At 38.0% G+C, this 15,472-nt stretch overlaps 1 protein-coding gene across 1 annotated transcript in view; it reads right to left on the bottom strand.

Annotated features, from left to right (window-relative positions):
- The window catches only part of LOC110597345 (contactin-associated protein-like 3), a 137,706-nt gene that overhangs the window by 53,506 nt on the left and 68,728 nt on the right, over positions 1-15,472 (bottom strand). Inside the window, 3 exon segments of the mRNA XM_078029832.1 lie at positions 2,805-2,911; positions 7,178-7,309; positions 13,797-13,869. Of these exon segments, the coding sequence (XP_077885958.1) occupies positions 2,805-2,911; positions 7,178-7,309; positions 13,797-13,869 (312 nt within the window).

The following is a 15,472-nucleotide window of genomic DNA, read 5'->3' on the forward strand; positions in this document are numbered from 1 at the left end:
AGAAGGACATTAGCAAGTCAAGATGGATTTAAGTGTTGAACATCATTAGGTGTTAAATAAATATTTGGCATATAGTTCTATTTGAAGAAAAAGGAAAGAGTGTACTGGTGACTAAAATGAAGATTTTCATGGGAATGTGAGGTCACTGGGCAATGTCTAGGGATTGTAGTTTCAATACGTAAATGTTCTCTTGCTTTTGAGCAAGGAAGATGAAGATTCTGAAGCCTAGTGTCAAAGATTTGAAGGGGCATTTTAGAGAAATCTGTGAATCTGAATCCTATCTGCTGTGGATTCATGATTCTATTCAAATTCCCTTCCTTACAGAACAGCTTAACCTCCGCCAGCAACCTAATACCTTCCAACAAGTCATGCCACTTCCAACCCCCTCATGGTTTAAAGCTATAAATTCTCTGCCATTTAGTAAAACCTCAGGATACATTTTTCAAGATTGCTTAAATGTGTGTTTTCCTGCACTGCAATTCTAATTAGCTCCCAATCTGCGTTATTTTCTTTGTTCTTGATGAGGTTGACTTATTCTGGGTCCACAGCAAAGCCCAAGGAAGGGGGTGAGAGTTATTCTCTCTCATTTTGCAAAACAGGAGGAAGAAAACTTTGCAAGAGGACATCTTAAATCTAAGCAACCTTAAGGTAAATACAACCAGCTGTCAAATGAGAATGGCCCCACGGTAGATGGTCCAAATCAACAGAGTTATTTAACAAACTTCTTAGATGAAAACACAAATAGGATAGATTGCTTTTCTGTCATTCTTTCCCACTTGTATATTTATTTAAATGCACAAATTTATAAATGCCTGCTCGGATTCATTCATATTAATGACAATGATTAGACCTACATAGTGAACAAATTAGGAGAATTCTTGTTTTATGTGAACTTCTTGACTTAAATGACAATGTGTACACATATAATTATATGAGTGTCCCAAACAAAAATGACCTGTTTTAACTCTAAGCAGTCTTGTCTCATGGTCCTTGACTGTGGGCTTGGTGAAATTTCACCTTTGCTTGGTGTACCTGTTTGGAAGCCACAATTATGGAGAACCACAATTAGCAACCATATCATTACATCAGAGTGAAATCTGAATAGCTCCTCTTCAAATTTCTGATATTTTCCCTCAGATTTGCTCTGAGTTACATTTGCAGCAGAGATGGCCATGGGCTGTCTGCTGCCCTGAGAAGCTCTTGTCTAGATCCTCAAGCTGGGAGCACAGGATTCTCCCTAAGACTCATTTGCATGCAGAGCGCAGAGTTAATAACACTCCACACCCTGCCTTCCTGTTACAGTTTTTATAAAAATCAAATTAAAGAAGTCACAAGGAGTTGCCATAAGTTTCAAGAAGAACCTCAGTGCAAGGGAGTCAAAGTGATGATTTCCTGTCTTACACTGTTTCTTTAAAGACCCAGGGAATGGCACATTGTTTGCAAGGAGACTTGGAGAAATGTCAGCGGAGATGCACAGAAAGAAGAAAACTTTAAAAGTTCAAACAACAACAACAAAAAAAAGGGTGTGTGTGTGAGAGAGAGATTTTCAAGGCTTCTGGCATGTTCTAATCATTAACAAATTAGTGGTCAATAAACTAGTCTGGGCTTTAAAAGATAGAGGATGATTCTTCACTAAAGACAGATGACGTCTACTCGGGAGAGGCAGTATAGACAAGTTATAGCAAGTCACCTAGAAGTGCTTCCTACAGTGTCCATTAGGAGCACATGCAAAGCTGGTTCAAACAGACCTCTGGGCTCCATCCCAAGAGATTCAGGTCCAGTAGGTTTGGGTGAGACCTGAGGTTCTTTATTTGTAACACGTTCCCAGTGACTCTGTAGCTTCTGGTATGAGGAGCACCCTTCAAATGCTGGAGCTAAGGATCTAGAGCCTACTTCCTGAAGTTCAAATCCTCAGGGTGCCTTTAAGTAGTCTGAAGGTCAAGTTACTTGACCTCTCTCTGTCCTCAGTTTGCAATGAGGATAATAAGAGTACTTTATTCTTGAAGCTGCATTAGGGTTAAATGAGTTAATTCATGCAAATCACTATTTGCATGAGGATAGATATATTTATGTACTCCATAAATGCATACTTTTATAATTATTCACTTATAATTATCATTACCACCAAGGAAAATTACAGTTGTAAGAGACCTTAAAGGTCTGCTAGTTTTTAGCTGATATCTAATTGACTCTTCTATAATTTCCATCCCGTTATTTTTATACTTAATTTTATTACATTTAATAATAAATGTTGAAAGCCAGGCAATTGAGTATTTTTCTACTTTTCTTTGATTAAAAGGATTCTCAATTGAAACTACAGCCCCACTCAAGGAAAGAAATGATTTGTGACATCATGCATTCCTGATTTAATCTAGCTTAATTTTACTCTTTTATTCTACCATACCTAATTCATCATATTTACCAGCTTCTTTTGTGTAACCGACTTAGTACTCCATATTTCTGTACACTGTCTCAACACCCTTGTATTAAATGAGCTTGGGGTTGGGGGCCAGGCTCAGTGGTAGAGTGCTTGCCAGCATGCATGAGGCTCTGGGTTTGTTCCCCAACATGGTGAGGGATAACTAATTAATGATAAAATAAAGTGAGGTGGTTTAAATATAATCTAGAAATTAACTATTATTAAATACTTATTAATTGATAATATTATTAATTAATTAACAATTAATTAATAAAGACTTATTTGAATATGTGATCACAGAGATGCAGGCACACATAAACAATGAATGAAAAGGAAATGAAGTGACAAAGACACAGAAATGAGGACAATGAGGTGGAAGGCTTACAGGAATGGCAGGTCTCTCCAGTGTAACCTGTGCCATCGCAGTTGCAGGAGAAGGTGTCCCAGGACTGGGCACATGCACCCCCATGTTCACAGAAGCTGGGCAGGCATCTGTAAGGAAACAGATACGGCTGTATTCTCCTTGGTTAGTCTGCATAAAATGAAAACCCTCTTTACTAAAAATAGATTAATGCAAAAGTACAACATACCCAAGAAAATGCCGTGTTACTAGTGATTTGTCATCAAGATTTTCTGGTCATCATGATACATTTATTTAAATACATTTACCGGCCTATAACTGATCATATGTATCTTTGACAACTTTCAACACGTCATATTTTTTTTTCTGTTGTGACAAAATACTAACTAAATGTGTGGCTGGGAAAATAAATTACAAATATAAAATTTGCCACGCACTATACTTCATTGTGGACATTTTTCAAAGAAGAGGAGACAGAGAAGGAGGAGAGAGAGAGATAGGAGCACCTTCCATCATAATGCAACATAGCTCCAGGAATCGTGAAGAACATTTAACTTGGGTCCACATGTTGCCCTTTAGATTTAGAATGGGTGATCAATTAATGGTAGATTTAACAATGTTAAGATCTATCATAGATTCAATGAAATATCTATAAAATTGTCAATGGCTTTAAATTTTTACTTTTAGAAATAGAAAAATTTATTCTAAAGTACATGGGGAGTCTCTGGGGACCCCAAATAGCCAACACAATGATGATAGAGAACACAGTGGATTTCTAGCACTTTCAGAGCTTTCTGGATTCTGTTGCATCCCACTGTAAAGCTGTGAGGCTGTTCCAGCCTACTGGCCTCCAGGTTCTTATTAGAACTTGGAGAAGGGTGCTGGGTGAACGGGCAAGTTTCTAAGCATAGCGTGGAGATTCCAGGGACAAATGGTGGCCTCCCAGAGGCTGGGTTGGGATCTGCCCCTGCCCACCTTGTCCCTTGGCTGAGAATGCTTCACTGTAGGCCCAGAACTTGGAGGCCAAGGCTTCCAGGGGGAAAGCAGTGTGTATTGGAAAGGCAGGTGCAGGGGAGCTAGGACCTGGCCCTGCCTGCAGGGGCCCAGAGCAGGAGCCGGAGAGGGGAGGGGAGGAGGGAAGTGAGACCTCCTGCTTGTGGCTGGAGGAACAAGGCCAGGCAGGAAGCTACCATGTGGACACTGGCAGGAGTCTCCAGGGGCTTCGAAAGGATCCTTCGAGGAAACTGAAAGGGTTGTGGCAGAAGAGATCACGGAATTACCTGCCCGTGCCCCCAGCACCCCTGCGTGCTGGCACCCCAGCAAAGTACCACAAGTTTAAGGTCAAGATTTTGACTAATTACCTCAAGTTAAGAAGAGTTTAGTCTAAGAGGAGAATAATTATGGGCAATCAGAGTCACAATTTTCAAATATTTCAAGGGTCAAGGTATGACAGGGACCCAGAGCCATGAGTAGGTGTCAGATGGACAGGTAAGAAGGTAGGAGGCCGGGTGGAGGAGGCCCATTGGCAGGTGTCCTCCTCCCCTTCCCCTTCTCCTTGCCCATGGCCCTCTTCCCCTCCTCCTTAACATATGGAACATTTTAAGATCAACCTGACGTGAAGATTCCACAAATCATAAGAAGATTGCAAACCACTGCTGATAAAGTAGTTTTACTTAAGATATCTTAGAAGAACTATTAAGTGATCAGAAATATATGAACAGGCTCATCGTAATTTTTTTTTCAAGTAAACATGTCAATAATGACAATTTTACATGTAGTTCAGAGAAGCCACCTAGAGTAAAGGAGACTAATGCTGGAGAAAGCGTGCAGAGGTGGGGTCAAAGGTGGGGAGCCTGTGCCACCTGGCAGTTCTAGTGGGGAGGTAGCAGGCCTTCCTGTTCAGAGAGCTCCAGGTGGCCTGGACCATGACACAGGGCATGGAAGGCAAAGGTGGACTGTTTTTTTTTTTTTTTTTAACGCTAAGGTCATGAGAGTCTGAAGGAAGAGGCTGTGCTCTGCAGCATGTCATCCTGAGTACACGTGGCTGTTTTTTGCTTAGCCTAAAATTTTGGTAAAAGAGGGTGACTTCATATCCCATATCTTTAGTGGGCTTTTTAGCTTTGGTGTTTGAACAACAAATTTTTATTTTGTGAATTAAAATAATTTTTAATTCCCCAAAAGGGTGAGAGAGGTTCATAGACCTGTGTTCAAGATATTTAGAAGTGAGTTTTCAGGATTTCCAAACTGAATGAGAAGGGAAATAGCAAAGCTCTTTTACTCTTTAGAGTATCAAATGGTAGCACCAGGTTTCCCATTTTTACTGCTTATGATATATAGTTGTTTTAAAAACATCTGCTTGAATCAAATGCATGAAATATGATATGTCAAGAGCTTTGTAATGTTTTGAGCAACTAATAATAATAATAAAAAAAATAAAAACATGTTGAAGGGCTAGACTCCATACACTGACCCAAGAATGAAATAGTGGATAACCCAATTTGTAATCTCATTTGAAAAGTGTTCCTTAAAACCCTTCTCTTAGCCAGCATGGTGGTAGACACCTGTAATCCCAGTAGCTTAGGAGGCTGAGACAGGAGGATCGTGAGTTCAAAGCCAGCCTCAGCAAAAAGTGAGGCTCTAAACAACTCAGTGAGACCCTGTCTCTAAATAAAATACAAAATAGGGCTGGGGATGTGGCTCAGTGGTCAGGTGCCCCTGAGTTCAATCCCTGTTACCAAAACATCAAGGATAACAGCCACAAACCCTTCTCTGAAGTGGTTATAGTGCACAGTGGCTGGGGCAGCATATCATGGCGGAACACATGACAGAGGAAGCTGCTCACCTCATGGCAGCCAAGAAGCAAAAAGAGGAAGGTGTGGGTCCCAACTTCCCCTTCCAGGGCATGCCCCCAGTGACCTAACTTCCTCCCTCTAAGCCCCACTTCCTGAAGCCATTAATACATCCAAACCATAGCACTTCACAACAGATAAGATGTGAACAGATCACATCTGGGGTCCTTGACAAGATATCAATGATTTACAAAAGGAGAAAAATCACACACTTGCATCACAGCTGAGCTGACTGACCTCAGTCCTCACAGTGAGAGCCCTGGGATACCTCCCCGTGAGCCTCTGTTGGCTGAGGGTCCTGCATCTTGCCTGGTGAGCTGGCACCCAAAGAGCAGGTGACCAGCTCCATGGCATATCTCCAGACACATGTGACCGGCTCCCAACCACCATCCTCATGACACAGCCTGGTCCCGTCCACGCAGTCCTAAGTCTCTGCCAAGAATTCCAACCCCACAGGCAAAAGTAAGAGTTATTGGGACAATTGTTTTGTGATACACTCTTCCTCTTTGACTCGCTGTTTTCCTACAAATCGACAGAAGTTTCAAGGGGGAAATTATTCTTGGTTAAATCAAGTTCTTAAGTAGTGAAAATTTCAATTCATAGAAATTATGTTCTTTTAAAATATCACTATGCTTTGTAAACTGAAACAAGTTTAGGGGGAGAAGACAGTTTTATGGCTAATGTTTAAAGCAGAATGACTAACAAACTACTGATGAAGTAGAAGGCAGTAAGTTTGGACATTCTAAAATTTGTATTAACTTTTTATTTTTAATATATAGCATTAACTCTTGGCTTTATTTTCTTTTAATTGACATTAAAGCTGTATAGGTTTGTGGGGTACCATGTGATGTTTCCACACTTATAGTTACGTGTCATAATCTGCATTTATTTATTGATGGCACATGCCAAGGGGAAGGCAATAAGGCATTTCATACAGAGAAATATCATTCTTCTAAGTGATTATAAGTTTTCAGCCAAAAGAGTAATAGAAATAAGGCATAATAACTAGCAGTGTGAACTGTGTGAATGCTTAATTGTTAAAAATTAAAATATTTTTCTTGTAGTCTCCATCTTTCACTGAGTTTGTCATTACACAACTCTCTTCACCAACCTCTGTGGTGAAGTTCCAGAGATTACTTCATATCTGCTCCATGGAAGAGATTTGGTATTTGGTAGCTGACACCACAAATGAAAACAACAGTGACTTGTCCAGACACACTGCCCCTCAGCATGTCCACCCACAAGTGGCATGGTGGCCAGCACTGGGTTGATGACTAAGAGCCCAGTAACATGGGGCCATTTTTAATTAAAATTCTTAAGGTATACATACGCCTTTTTATAAAATGCTATCATTCGAAAAACACAGTTTATACAACTAAAAATGAAGGTTTTGAATCCTCACTGTAATATGACTATTTTATTCCCTGCAGAAAGATAGTAGATAAAAAGAGAGAATAAGCGAATGAAATTCACTTTCCCCCCATGCGTCTGCCTTTTTTTCCTTTTAGCTTTGGAGGCATCTGCTGAGATGACCCAGGAGGACCCTACCTGTCGGTGATGCTGCAGGTGTCTATCTGAAGATCGCTGAAACTCCCCAGCGTCCCCTGCTGTACTGAGATTGGATCCACCACTGTGCCACCAATGGAGATGAGCCTCAGGCACTGCTGTTGTTGGGACAGCCTGCACACAGAGACAAAGACAGGAGGAAATCCACAACGTCACCAAGCTAGTCCACAGCATTTATTCTGAGGACTGTAGCTTCAAATTTTGATAGGAGGTGACACATTACATCACTCACTAGATAGGTGAGAAGGACACAAGTCAGAGTTAATCAAATGTAGGATAATACCTGGAATTCAGAAGTTTAAAAAGTCGGGGTGGGGGGGATTAAGATTTTAAATTCATGACAAGGAATTATTGCACATCAAAAAGAAGAGATGTTTGACTTTTAAAATTTCATCGAAGAAGAAATAATAAATTTTGGCATCATGTAGCATTAGTAAGAGAAATTAAAATGAAGGTGAAGTTAAAATAAGTCAAGTCATAGCCCGTATTTCATGTAAGAGCCTCTGTATTTGTGAAGTGTGGAAAATGCTACTTAAAAATATAGTTGGATGCTCCTATGTATCTAAACATGTTTAATATCTACCCTGGAGGTGTTTTTGTGTGTTAGAATGTGTGTGCATTTGAGAATATTTTAAAACTAGTTTTATGTTGACTGAACAGAAATATTTAGATTGGCTTTTCTACTAACAGTATTTAGTGCTTTAGTCACATATATAACCAAAGACTACATTCTAGTGTTAACAACTTAGTACAAAAAGAAAAAGGAGATATCTCACTTCTAGGGCACATAATGACAAATAAAAGAACAGTATAGGCTGTTCCATGAGCGAACAGAAATTAAACAGATACTTGATCATTTCCAATATAATAAGTTACATGTTAAAAGTCTCATCACACCCATCAACTAACGTACAAATGCTGATGCTTATGATATAATTTACCTTGACCGTGTGGGCTTTGTGGAAGAGAAATACTTTCATTGGTAAGTATGAGCAAGACCACAACTTTGATTTGAATTAGGCAATATTACCCACACATAAATTCAAACATGTAGAAAATTAGTGATCTGAACTCTCCCACTATCTGCTGAGCTACAGTACATAACTTGATAATGGAACTTAGATTCACGTGTTGCCAGATTAAGAGAAGGGATAAAAGTGCACACTACTATTAAAGAAAGGAAAGCATTACAAAGGGACTTGTTGCAGAATCAAATTACAAGGCATTTATCTAAAACAAGAGTCTGCAAATGTTTTCTGTAGGAGGCTAGGTGGTAATGCTTAAGGTTCTAAGGAGCACAATATGATCTCTATCAAATATTCTCCTTGCTTTTTCTTTTCCATAACAACATTTTAAACATATGAAAAAAATCTTTGCTTTGGCCTATATAATAAGTTATGGGTCTTACATGATCTAATTCTGATTCAGTAAATATTTTAACTTGTGAATATGAAATGGGTGCCTCATTTCTTAACAGCATAATGCCAAACAAATCATAAATCAAATTAATAATTTTGGTTGTGTTTCATGAGATTTTAGCTTTTGAATTTTTTTATTATTTGCCCTATTTAAAAAAAAAACTTGTTTGTGTTGATTGCAAAGCATTATTCTTTTCAAGCTTATGGAATCTAATTTCTTTATTTTTTCCATCATTTAAATATTAGGTATTGCCAGGTGCATGCCTATAATTCCAGCAGCCTGAGAGGCTGAAGCAGGAGGATGATGAGTTCAAATCCAGCCTCAGCAACTCAGCAAGGCCTGAAGCAACTCAATGAGACCCTGTCTCTAAATAAAACACACACACACACACAAAAGGGGTGGGGATGTGGCTTAATGGTTCAATCTCTAGTACCTCCCCTGAAAAAAAGTAAATGCCATAGCTCTATGGGTTCTAGATTGATCTGTAACTTGGAATTTATTTCTTTATTTTACCAGTGTGACCAAAGGTACATTTATTTTCTAGCTTTTTATCATGGATTATTTAACATCTGTGCATTACTCAAGAACTATAATTCAAATAAAACCTCAAACTGTCAAACTTAATTCAACAATTGCTTGAAAAAAAAAGAATTAAAGAATGATAACAGAACATAGGTGGTTTTCATTCATCTGTCTTTGACGTTATGTTATCAATCACTTGTACAATTTCAAAGAACAGGCAATGAAGATTCTATTTATTGGAATCAAGGAATTAATTCAATCAATGAATGGAATGGAATAAAATCCTCTTAAAGCTTGCAATGCGCAATGTTTGAGAAGAATCTGGAGTTGGGCACTGGAGTGCATACCTGTAATCCCAGCAACTTGGGAAGCTGAGGCAGGAGAATCACAAGTTCAAGGCCAGCCTCAGCAACTTAGAGACCCTGTCTCAAAAATACAAAATAAAAGAGACTGTGGATGTAGCTTAGGTGGTAGGTGGGAGAACACTCCTGGGCTCAATATTCAGTAGTAGCAGCAGCAGCAGTAGTAGTAGTAGTAGTAGTAGTAGTAGTAGTAGTAGTAATAGGATCATGTGGTCTTCAATGTATTAAACTGGGTAATGAACATTAGCTGTACCAGAGGCTGTTTTCTATGTTAAGAAATGATCTATTTCTAATTCATGTGCATCAATTCAACTTAACCATTTTACATTGTAAAAATGGTTAAATCTATTGTTTTCCAAGGTTTACATTCAAATGGGTAAATTCAGTTAAATAGGCATGCATAGAGAAAATTCAAAATTTACTAAAAAAAAACCTGACAAGCTCAAGAATATTTATAAAAGTAATTTTTATATAATTTTATAAAAAGATAAAAGCAGAGAGGACAATTGTCTAACAATAGTCAAATTGAAGAGCAGAGGTAATAAATAAGATAGGTATATTCATGTAATGGGATAGGTACATTCTTTTGAAAAATATTAAATATTTTCTAAATATTTTTGTAATGATCTTGGTAAAAATAAATACTATTATGACATAAATAAAAGTAACAAGCATGTATTACATTAGCACATATATATTTATATAAATGTGCTCTTGAATGCCTGAGCATTATTCTAACTCACAGGCAGAATGTTAAACTGTAAGTGGTGATACAATATTCACTGTTTGACAAATAATCTCCTGTAGTTAATTTTATTTGATATCATAAAAAGTTTGGATGGCATTTTCCCTCCTACCTGTCAGAGCTTCATAAACCCTTACTTTTAAAGTGATAGTTCTTGGCTTTATTGACTATTTGCAAAATAATTTGCCCCTTAGGGTTGTTATAAAATCTATCACATGAAGCAACATCCTAAAGCAACTTTGATCAGATGTGCACTCCTCAGAATGGAAGAGAACAACCAGAGCTTCACAGGTGGACAGCGTCCTGCACTCTCACTGAAGGTGCTCACAGGATGGTCCACGTTGTAACTATGGGATGCATGATGTGTGGGCTTGCTGTCAATTTTAAGGATGAATTTTCCTTTCATATTGCATTCTCTCCATCAAAACAACTCCAGGAAGAAAGTGGCAAGATGTGAAGCTGTCCTGATGCCATCAGCAGCCGGATCACTGATTGGCAAGTACCTCTTACTATTGGCAATTTGAATGACATGAGGACCTTCCATGTGAACATCCCAAAGATGAAGATTTATCACACCTTCCTTAGCCTCCCTTCTCTGAGCTCCCTCTCCAAGGCTGTGATGTTTTCTCGCTGCACTCAAAGAGCCAGCAGATATTCTGCTTAGGAAAGGCTGCCATGTTCCTTGATTTAGTAAAACGTTTCCCTTTTTATTCCTTGGCAACAAGGGAAAGTTGCAATCACTGGTAAAGTTAAACTATTAGTCACTTTGGACAAAACATGCTTTTCATTTATCAGATGAAAGAAATACCTAAGATATTCTAGAGAAGCCAAGGCTCTGGGAAACATATGTACCATGCAATAAAACAGGAAAAAATAAATAAGTAATCATGATCATTTATCATCATTAAGCACCCACTATAGTGCATCCATCAAGGTCAACATGCTTTCACTGTTTGAGGGACTTCAGAATAGTTGAGCAAAATTGGTTGCAATGCAAAATGATTTTTGTCCACAGAAATGCAAATTATTGTGCCTGTGAGATACAATAATTAGTTATTGATGAAGTTGTATCTGTTTGTAAACTCATTTTGTCATTCCTTGTCAACCAGTATGCATAGTACTTGAAACTCTCCTTTGAACTGATTGGTTTATATTACTGATTTCCTTGTAACTAATGAGCTAAATAAAATCTTTTTTAAATTTATTTTTATTTTTATTCATCAATGGACCTTTTATTTTACTTATTTAAATGTAATGCTGAGAACCAAACCCAGTGCCTCACACAAGCTAGGGAAGCACTCAACTACTGAGCCACAACCCCAGCTAAAATTTTTAACATATGTCCCTGTGTTCTCTGAATGAGAGCATTACAATTGCAGACATCATTGTACCTTCTTTTATTTAATATTTGATTTAAAATGCTTAGGAAGTCACTAGAGGTATACCTTACATGTAAGTACACTATTTTTATATATTTACATTTATATCCTTATTATTATATCATATTATTTTGAAATAATATGATAGCATGATAAATTCTTTGATGAAAACTTTAAGCACTAAGTATTTATAATAACTAGAGGTAGTCTATTATTTTCTTTCATTAAGTAATATGTCAAAGATATGTGCCAATAAATGGCTTAAAAGTGAAATTAGCCTATTATGTGAATACTTCATTGGTGTTTCAAAATTAGGCATTTTAGATGATGATCTTAGAAAGCCTGCTAATTATTAAAATGGTTCTTGCTCATTTTATTTCCTTGCCACAAATACTTTAAAAAAAAGTTAATATATTATTAGCATTTCAAATGTAGTGTGGTTCTTATATTTTAAAGATTAACGTTAGTATTCCAGTTTTCCCTTTTAACCTTCAGTGATATGTGAAGCAGAAACAGAAATACTAAGAGTAATAAGGAAAAACTGTACTTTGAAACGCACCAGATGACTAATGTCCTCAACGTAAACACAGGCCCTGTCTAAACACAATCTCTGTGTTCCTTTGATACTGTACATCTCTGTGCCTTTTACCTTCTTTGAGATCCTTTGCTACTGTTAAAACCGTAGAAAAGTCAAATTAAGTGAAAGATGGTTGTCCCCAGACATGCAAATGAATTTGGTGAATTTGGTGGAAACCCAACTGACCTCCTTCCTCCTACCCCCTAGTCCCACCCCAGGAAACAGACTAGTTTTATATTATACGTAAATTCATTGTCACTTTCTGCTTACATTATCTGTCATCCTCTGAATTATCCTTTAAATTTGTTGTAACATCTGGTTCCCTCACTAACTAATGAGTTAAATAAAATCCTTGACATATTTTTTTATAACTGTGTAAAATCCTGATAGTGCCCTCTCTAAAAATATCTTTTGAAAAATGAAAGTAAACTTGGTGTAATTTTTTTTAAGTTTATCATTTATCCTGCAAATAATTTCTTTTTTACTGTTAGGTTATAATTGGTCTTTGACCATAATTTATATCCAAGGAAATCATACACAGAATTTATGAACATTTTAATGAGAAATCTTAAATTAATGAAGTAAGGTTCTACAACAGAGATGCTTTTTAAAATATGTTTGCATGTGAAGATGATCTCTTGTCAACAACTAAATTGGAAGTGCAATGTCACTCTCCCAAATCCATCAGCTAAAGTGGTGGGTGTGTGGGTGTGATGTAAGGACTTTGATTGTATTTAATTCTTGTTAGAGTGCAAACCAGAACTGGAGAAAACGCTTGCTCAGCACTTTGCCACATCTAGGAAACATGAAACATGTTAGCAATAATTTCTAACTACTGAAGGAAAAAATCTGAACAGACTTTGAAATGCACCAAAGAGGTGGCTGGGAATCTTTTTAATAAAAGAATTAAGCTGATTTTATAACTCTCTATCTTCGACTAGGTATTTTACAACCGTGTTGGGACAGAAACTGACTTGTTGAGAACAGAGAGCAATGCATGTGAGATCTATTCAGAGACACATAAGCAGTTCAAGGAAGGAACACAGGGCTTTGCTATTCTTTGGACACTGACCAGTTTTGCTAGATTTGCACTTATGTGCAATTTCATTTCAGGATTCCTTTTTCTGACTATACATGTGAAGCATTTGGAGTTCTTTTTTGAACTGGCTTTCCTGGTGTAAAACACAAATCACTGGCCACAGTGGTGCAGGCCTGTAATCCCGATGGCTGGGGAGGCTGAGGCAGGAGGATCACAAGTTCAAAGCCAGCCTCAGCAACACACAAACAAAAACTTCCTTAATGCCAAAGACTTTCACTTGCGCTCCCTTTTCTTAGAACATTTCCTTTAGAAAAACATGTAAATTCTTCCTCTGCCTCTTTGATGTGTATGTAGATTTAGAAAAAAAATACTTAGTTTTAAAATAACTTTAGAAATCTTATAAAAAAAACTTATAAAAATTCGATTTAGATTTTTTTGTAGTTTGACAACCTAAGGACATTTTTTTCTTGGGGTCCTGGAGACATTTCTTTGACATGTAGATTTGTAGATGTCTGTGTGGGGGTTTAACCAGGGTGCTGGCCCCACCTTGTGACTTACCTGCTTGTCAAAGAGGGAAGGGCTGTAGTTTTCTTCTGGATAAAACAAGGAGTCGATACAGAGGTCTCCCCATCTACCAGAGGAATTTAGTATGGGCTATTGTAGCAAAAGGCCCTGTTGGGTCCTCTTACTTGAATAGGAGTTATCTTTTCTTGGTAGGAAATTCTTTATTAGAGCATATTAATTATACTTAGTAGTGGGCCTCACATTCTCCCATGAAGGTGACATGTTTTGGACATTCCCACACACCATCACCTCTCCTCCCACATCCTGTTCCTCTTCATTGATAGTACCCTTCTACTTTTACATGGTCTTGTTTCTTGAATTTTTCTTTCTTTCTTTTCTTTTTTTTTTCTTCCTGCATTGGGTATTGAACCCAGAGGAGCTTAACCACTGAGCCACATCCCAAGCCCTTTTTATTTTTTTATTTTGGGACACGGTTTCCCTAGGTTGCTGAGACTAACCTCAAATTTGTGATCTTCCTGCCTCAGCCTCCAGAGCAGCTGAGATGATAGGCATGTGCCACTGAGCCTGGCTTATTGATTAGATTTTTTTTAACCTTGAGGACTTATGTGTAATGGGTGACATCTGGTTGGCTACAGAGATGGATGAGATTTCTTTCTCTTTTTTTATCGTCTTGATAGCAATCACTGAGATGGGCATCGAAGTCTGGTTTAATACTTATTCAATAATAAGACCATTTCATTCTTTTCTCTCTTTGTGAAGAAGTTTCTCATTTTTATTTCCTCAGAATGGGTTCTGTTACTAGTGAATGAGTTGATCTTTGACATATGTTTGTGTATTGTGGGGAATGCTCTTTGTGAGGAAACAGAAAATAGCTTTGCATTTTCAAAAGATGAAGAATACATATCCAATCTGAATACCTCTGTTTTATCTTCAGTCATTTTTCTGGGATCAGAGGGATGGTAGATACAGATTCTAATATCTGTGCTTGCTGGATTACTCCAGAAGTATTGAAATAAGGCCCTACCTTCTAAGTTCCTTCTTCATAGGTCTCAAAATCCAACTTTCATAAGCAATATTCAGCAGCAGTCAAGTGTGTCTCAGGCCAAAAGAAATCTGTTTGGGGCCTGATAATCACCTGGCCTTATGGAAAATGACCCTTTGCCCCTTCTTCTTATTTAAACTCCCTTTCTGTTTTAAGAAAAGCCCTGAGGCCGATTTAGGCATGACACAGATTCAGGACTCAGATCTTGTCCTAAATTTGCAAATCCAATCAGGAAAATTTAATAATCCCTGTAGTTACCAAACTTGCCCACACCACACAGCAGATTAGTATCAAATCTACTGCTAGGTTTGTCTCCTGAGGATCTGAGCCCCTAACCCAGCAGGGAAAGCATCTGCCCAACAAAAACAGGTCCTGGGACGGAGATGGGAAAAAGGTGGCCTGATGGGGGGGATAACCATTGTGCTAATAAAACCGGATTTTCTTCCTATTGATCTCCCTTCTTTGAAGACTAAGGTTACCACTTCACAAGGGGAAAATAGTGGAGGCTTGGGGACTTCTGTGATTTTTGAATTGCTGGGATTCTTCCCTGAACACAGGGTGTCTTGAAAATGGGTCAGCCTTCAGCAAAAGGGTAAGGACTCCTGGTATTTGCTGGCATCTTTCAGGACAAGGCAACAGTTATCAATTTGTCTGGTAGGCGAGTCGG

The sequence above is a fragment of the Ictidomys tridecemlineatus genome, chromosome 13 (genome assembly GCF_052094955.1).
Source record: "Ictidomys tridecemlineatus isolate mIctTri1 chromosome 13, mIctTri1.hap1, whole genome shotgun sequence".
NCBI classification, from domain to species: domain Eukaryota; kingdom Metazoa; phylum Chordata; class Mammalia; order Rodentia; family Sciuridae; genus Ictidomys; species Ictidomys tridecemlineatus.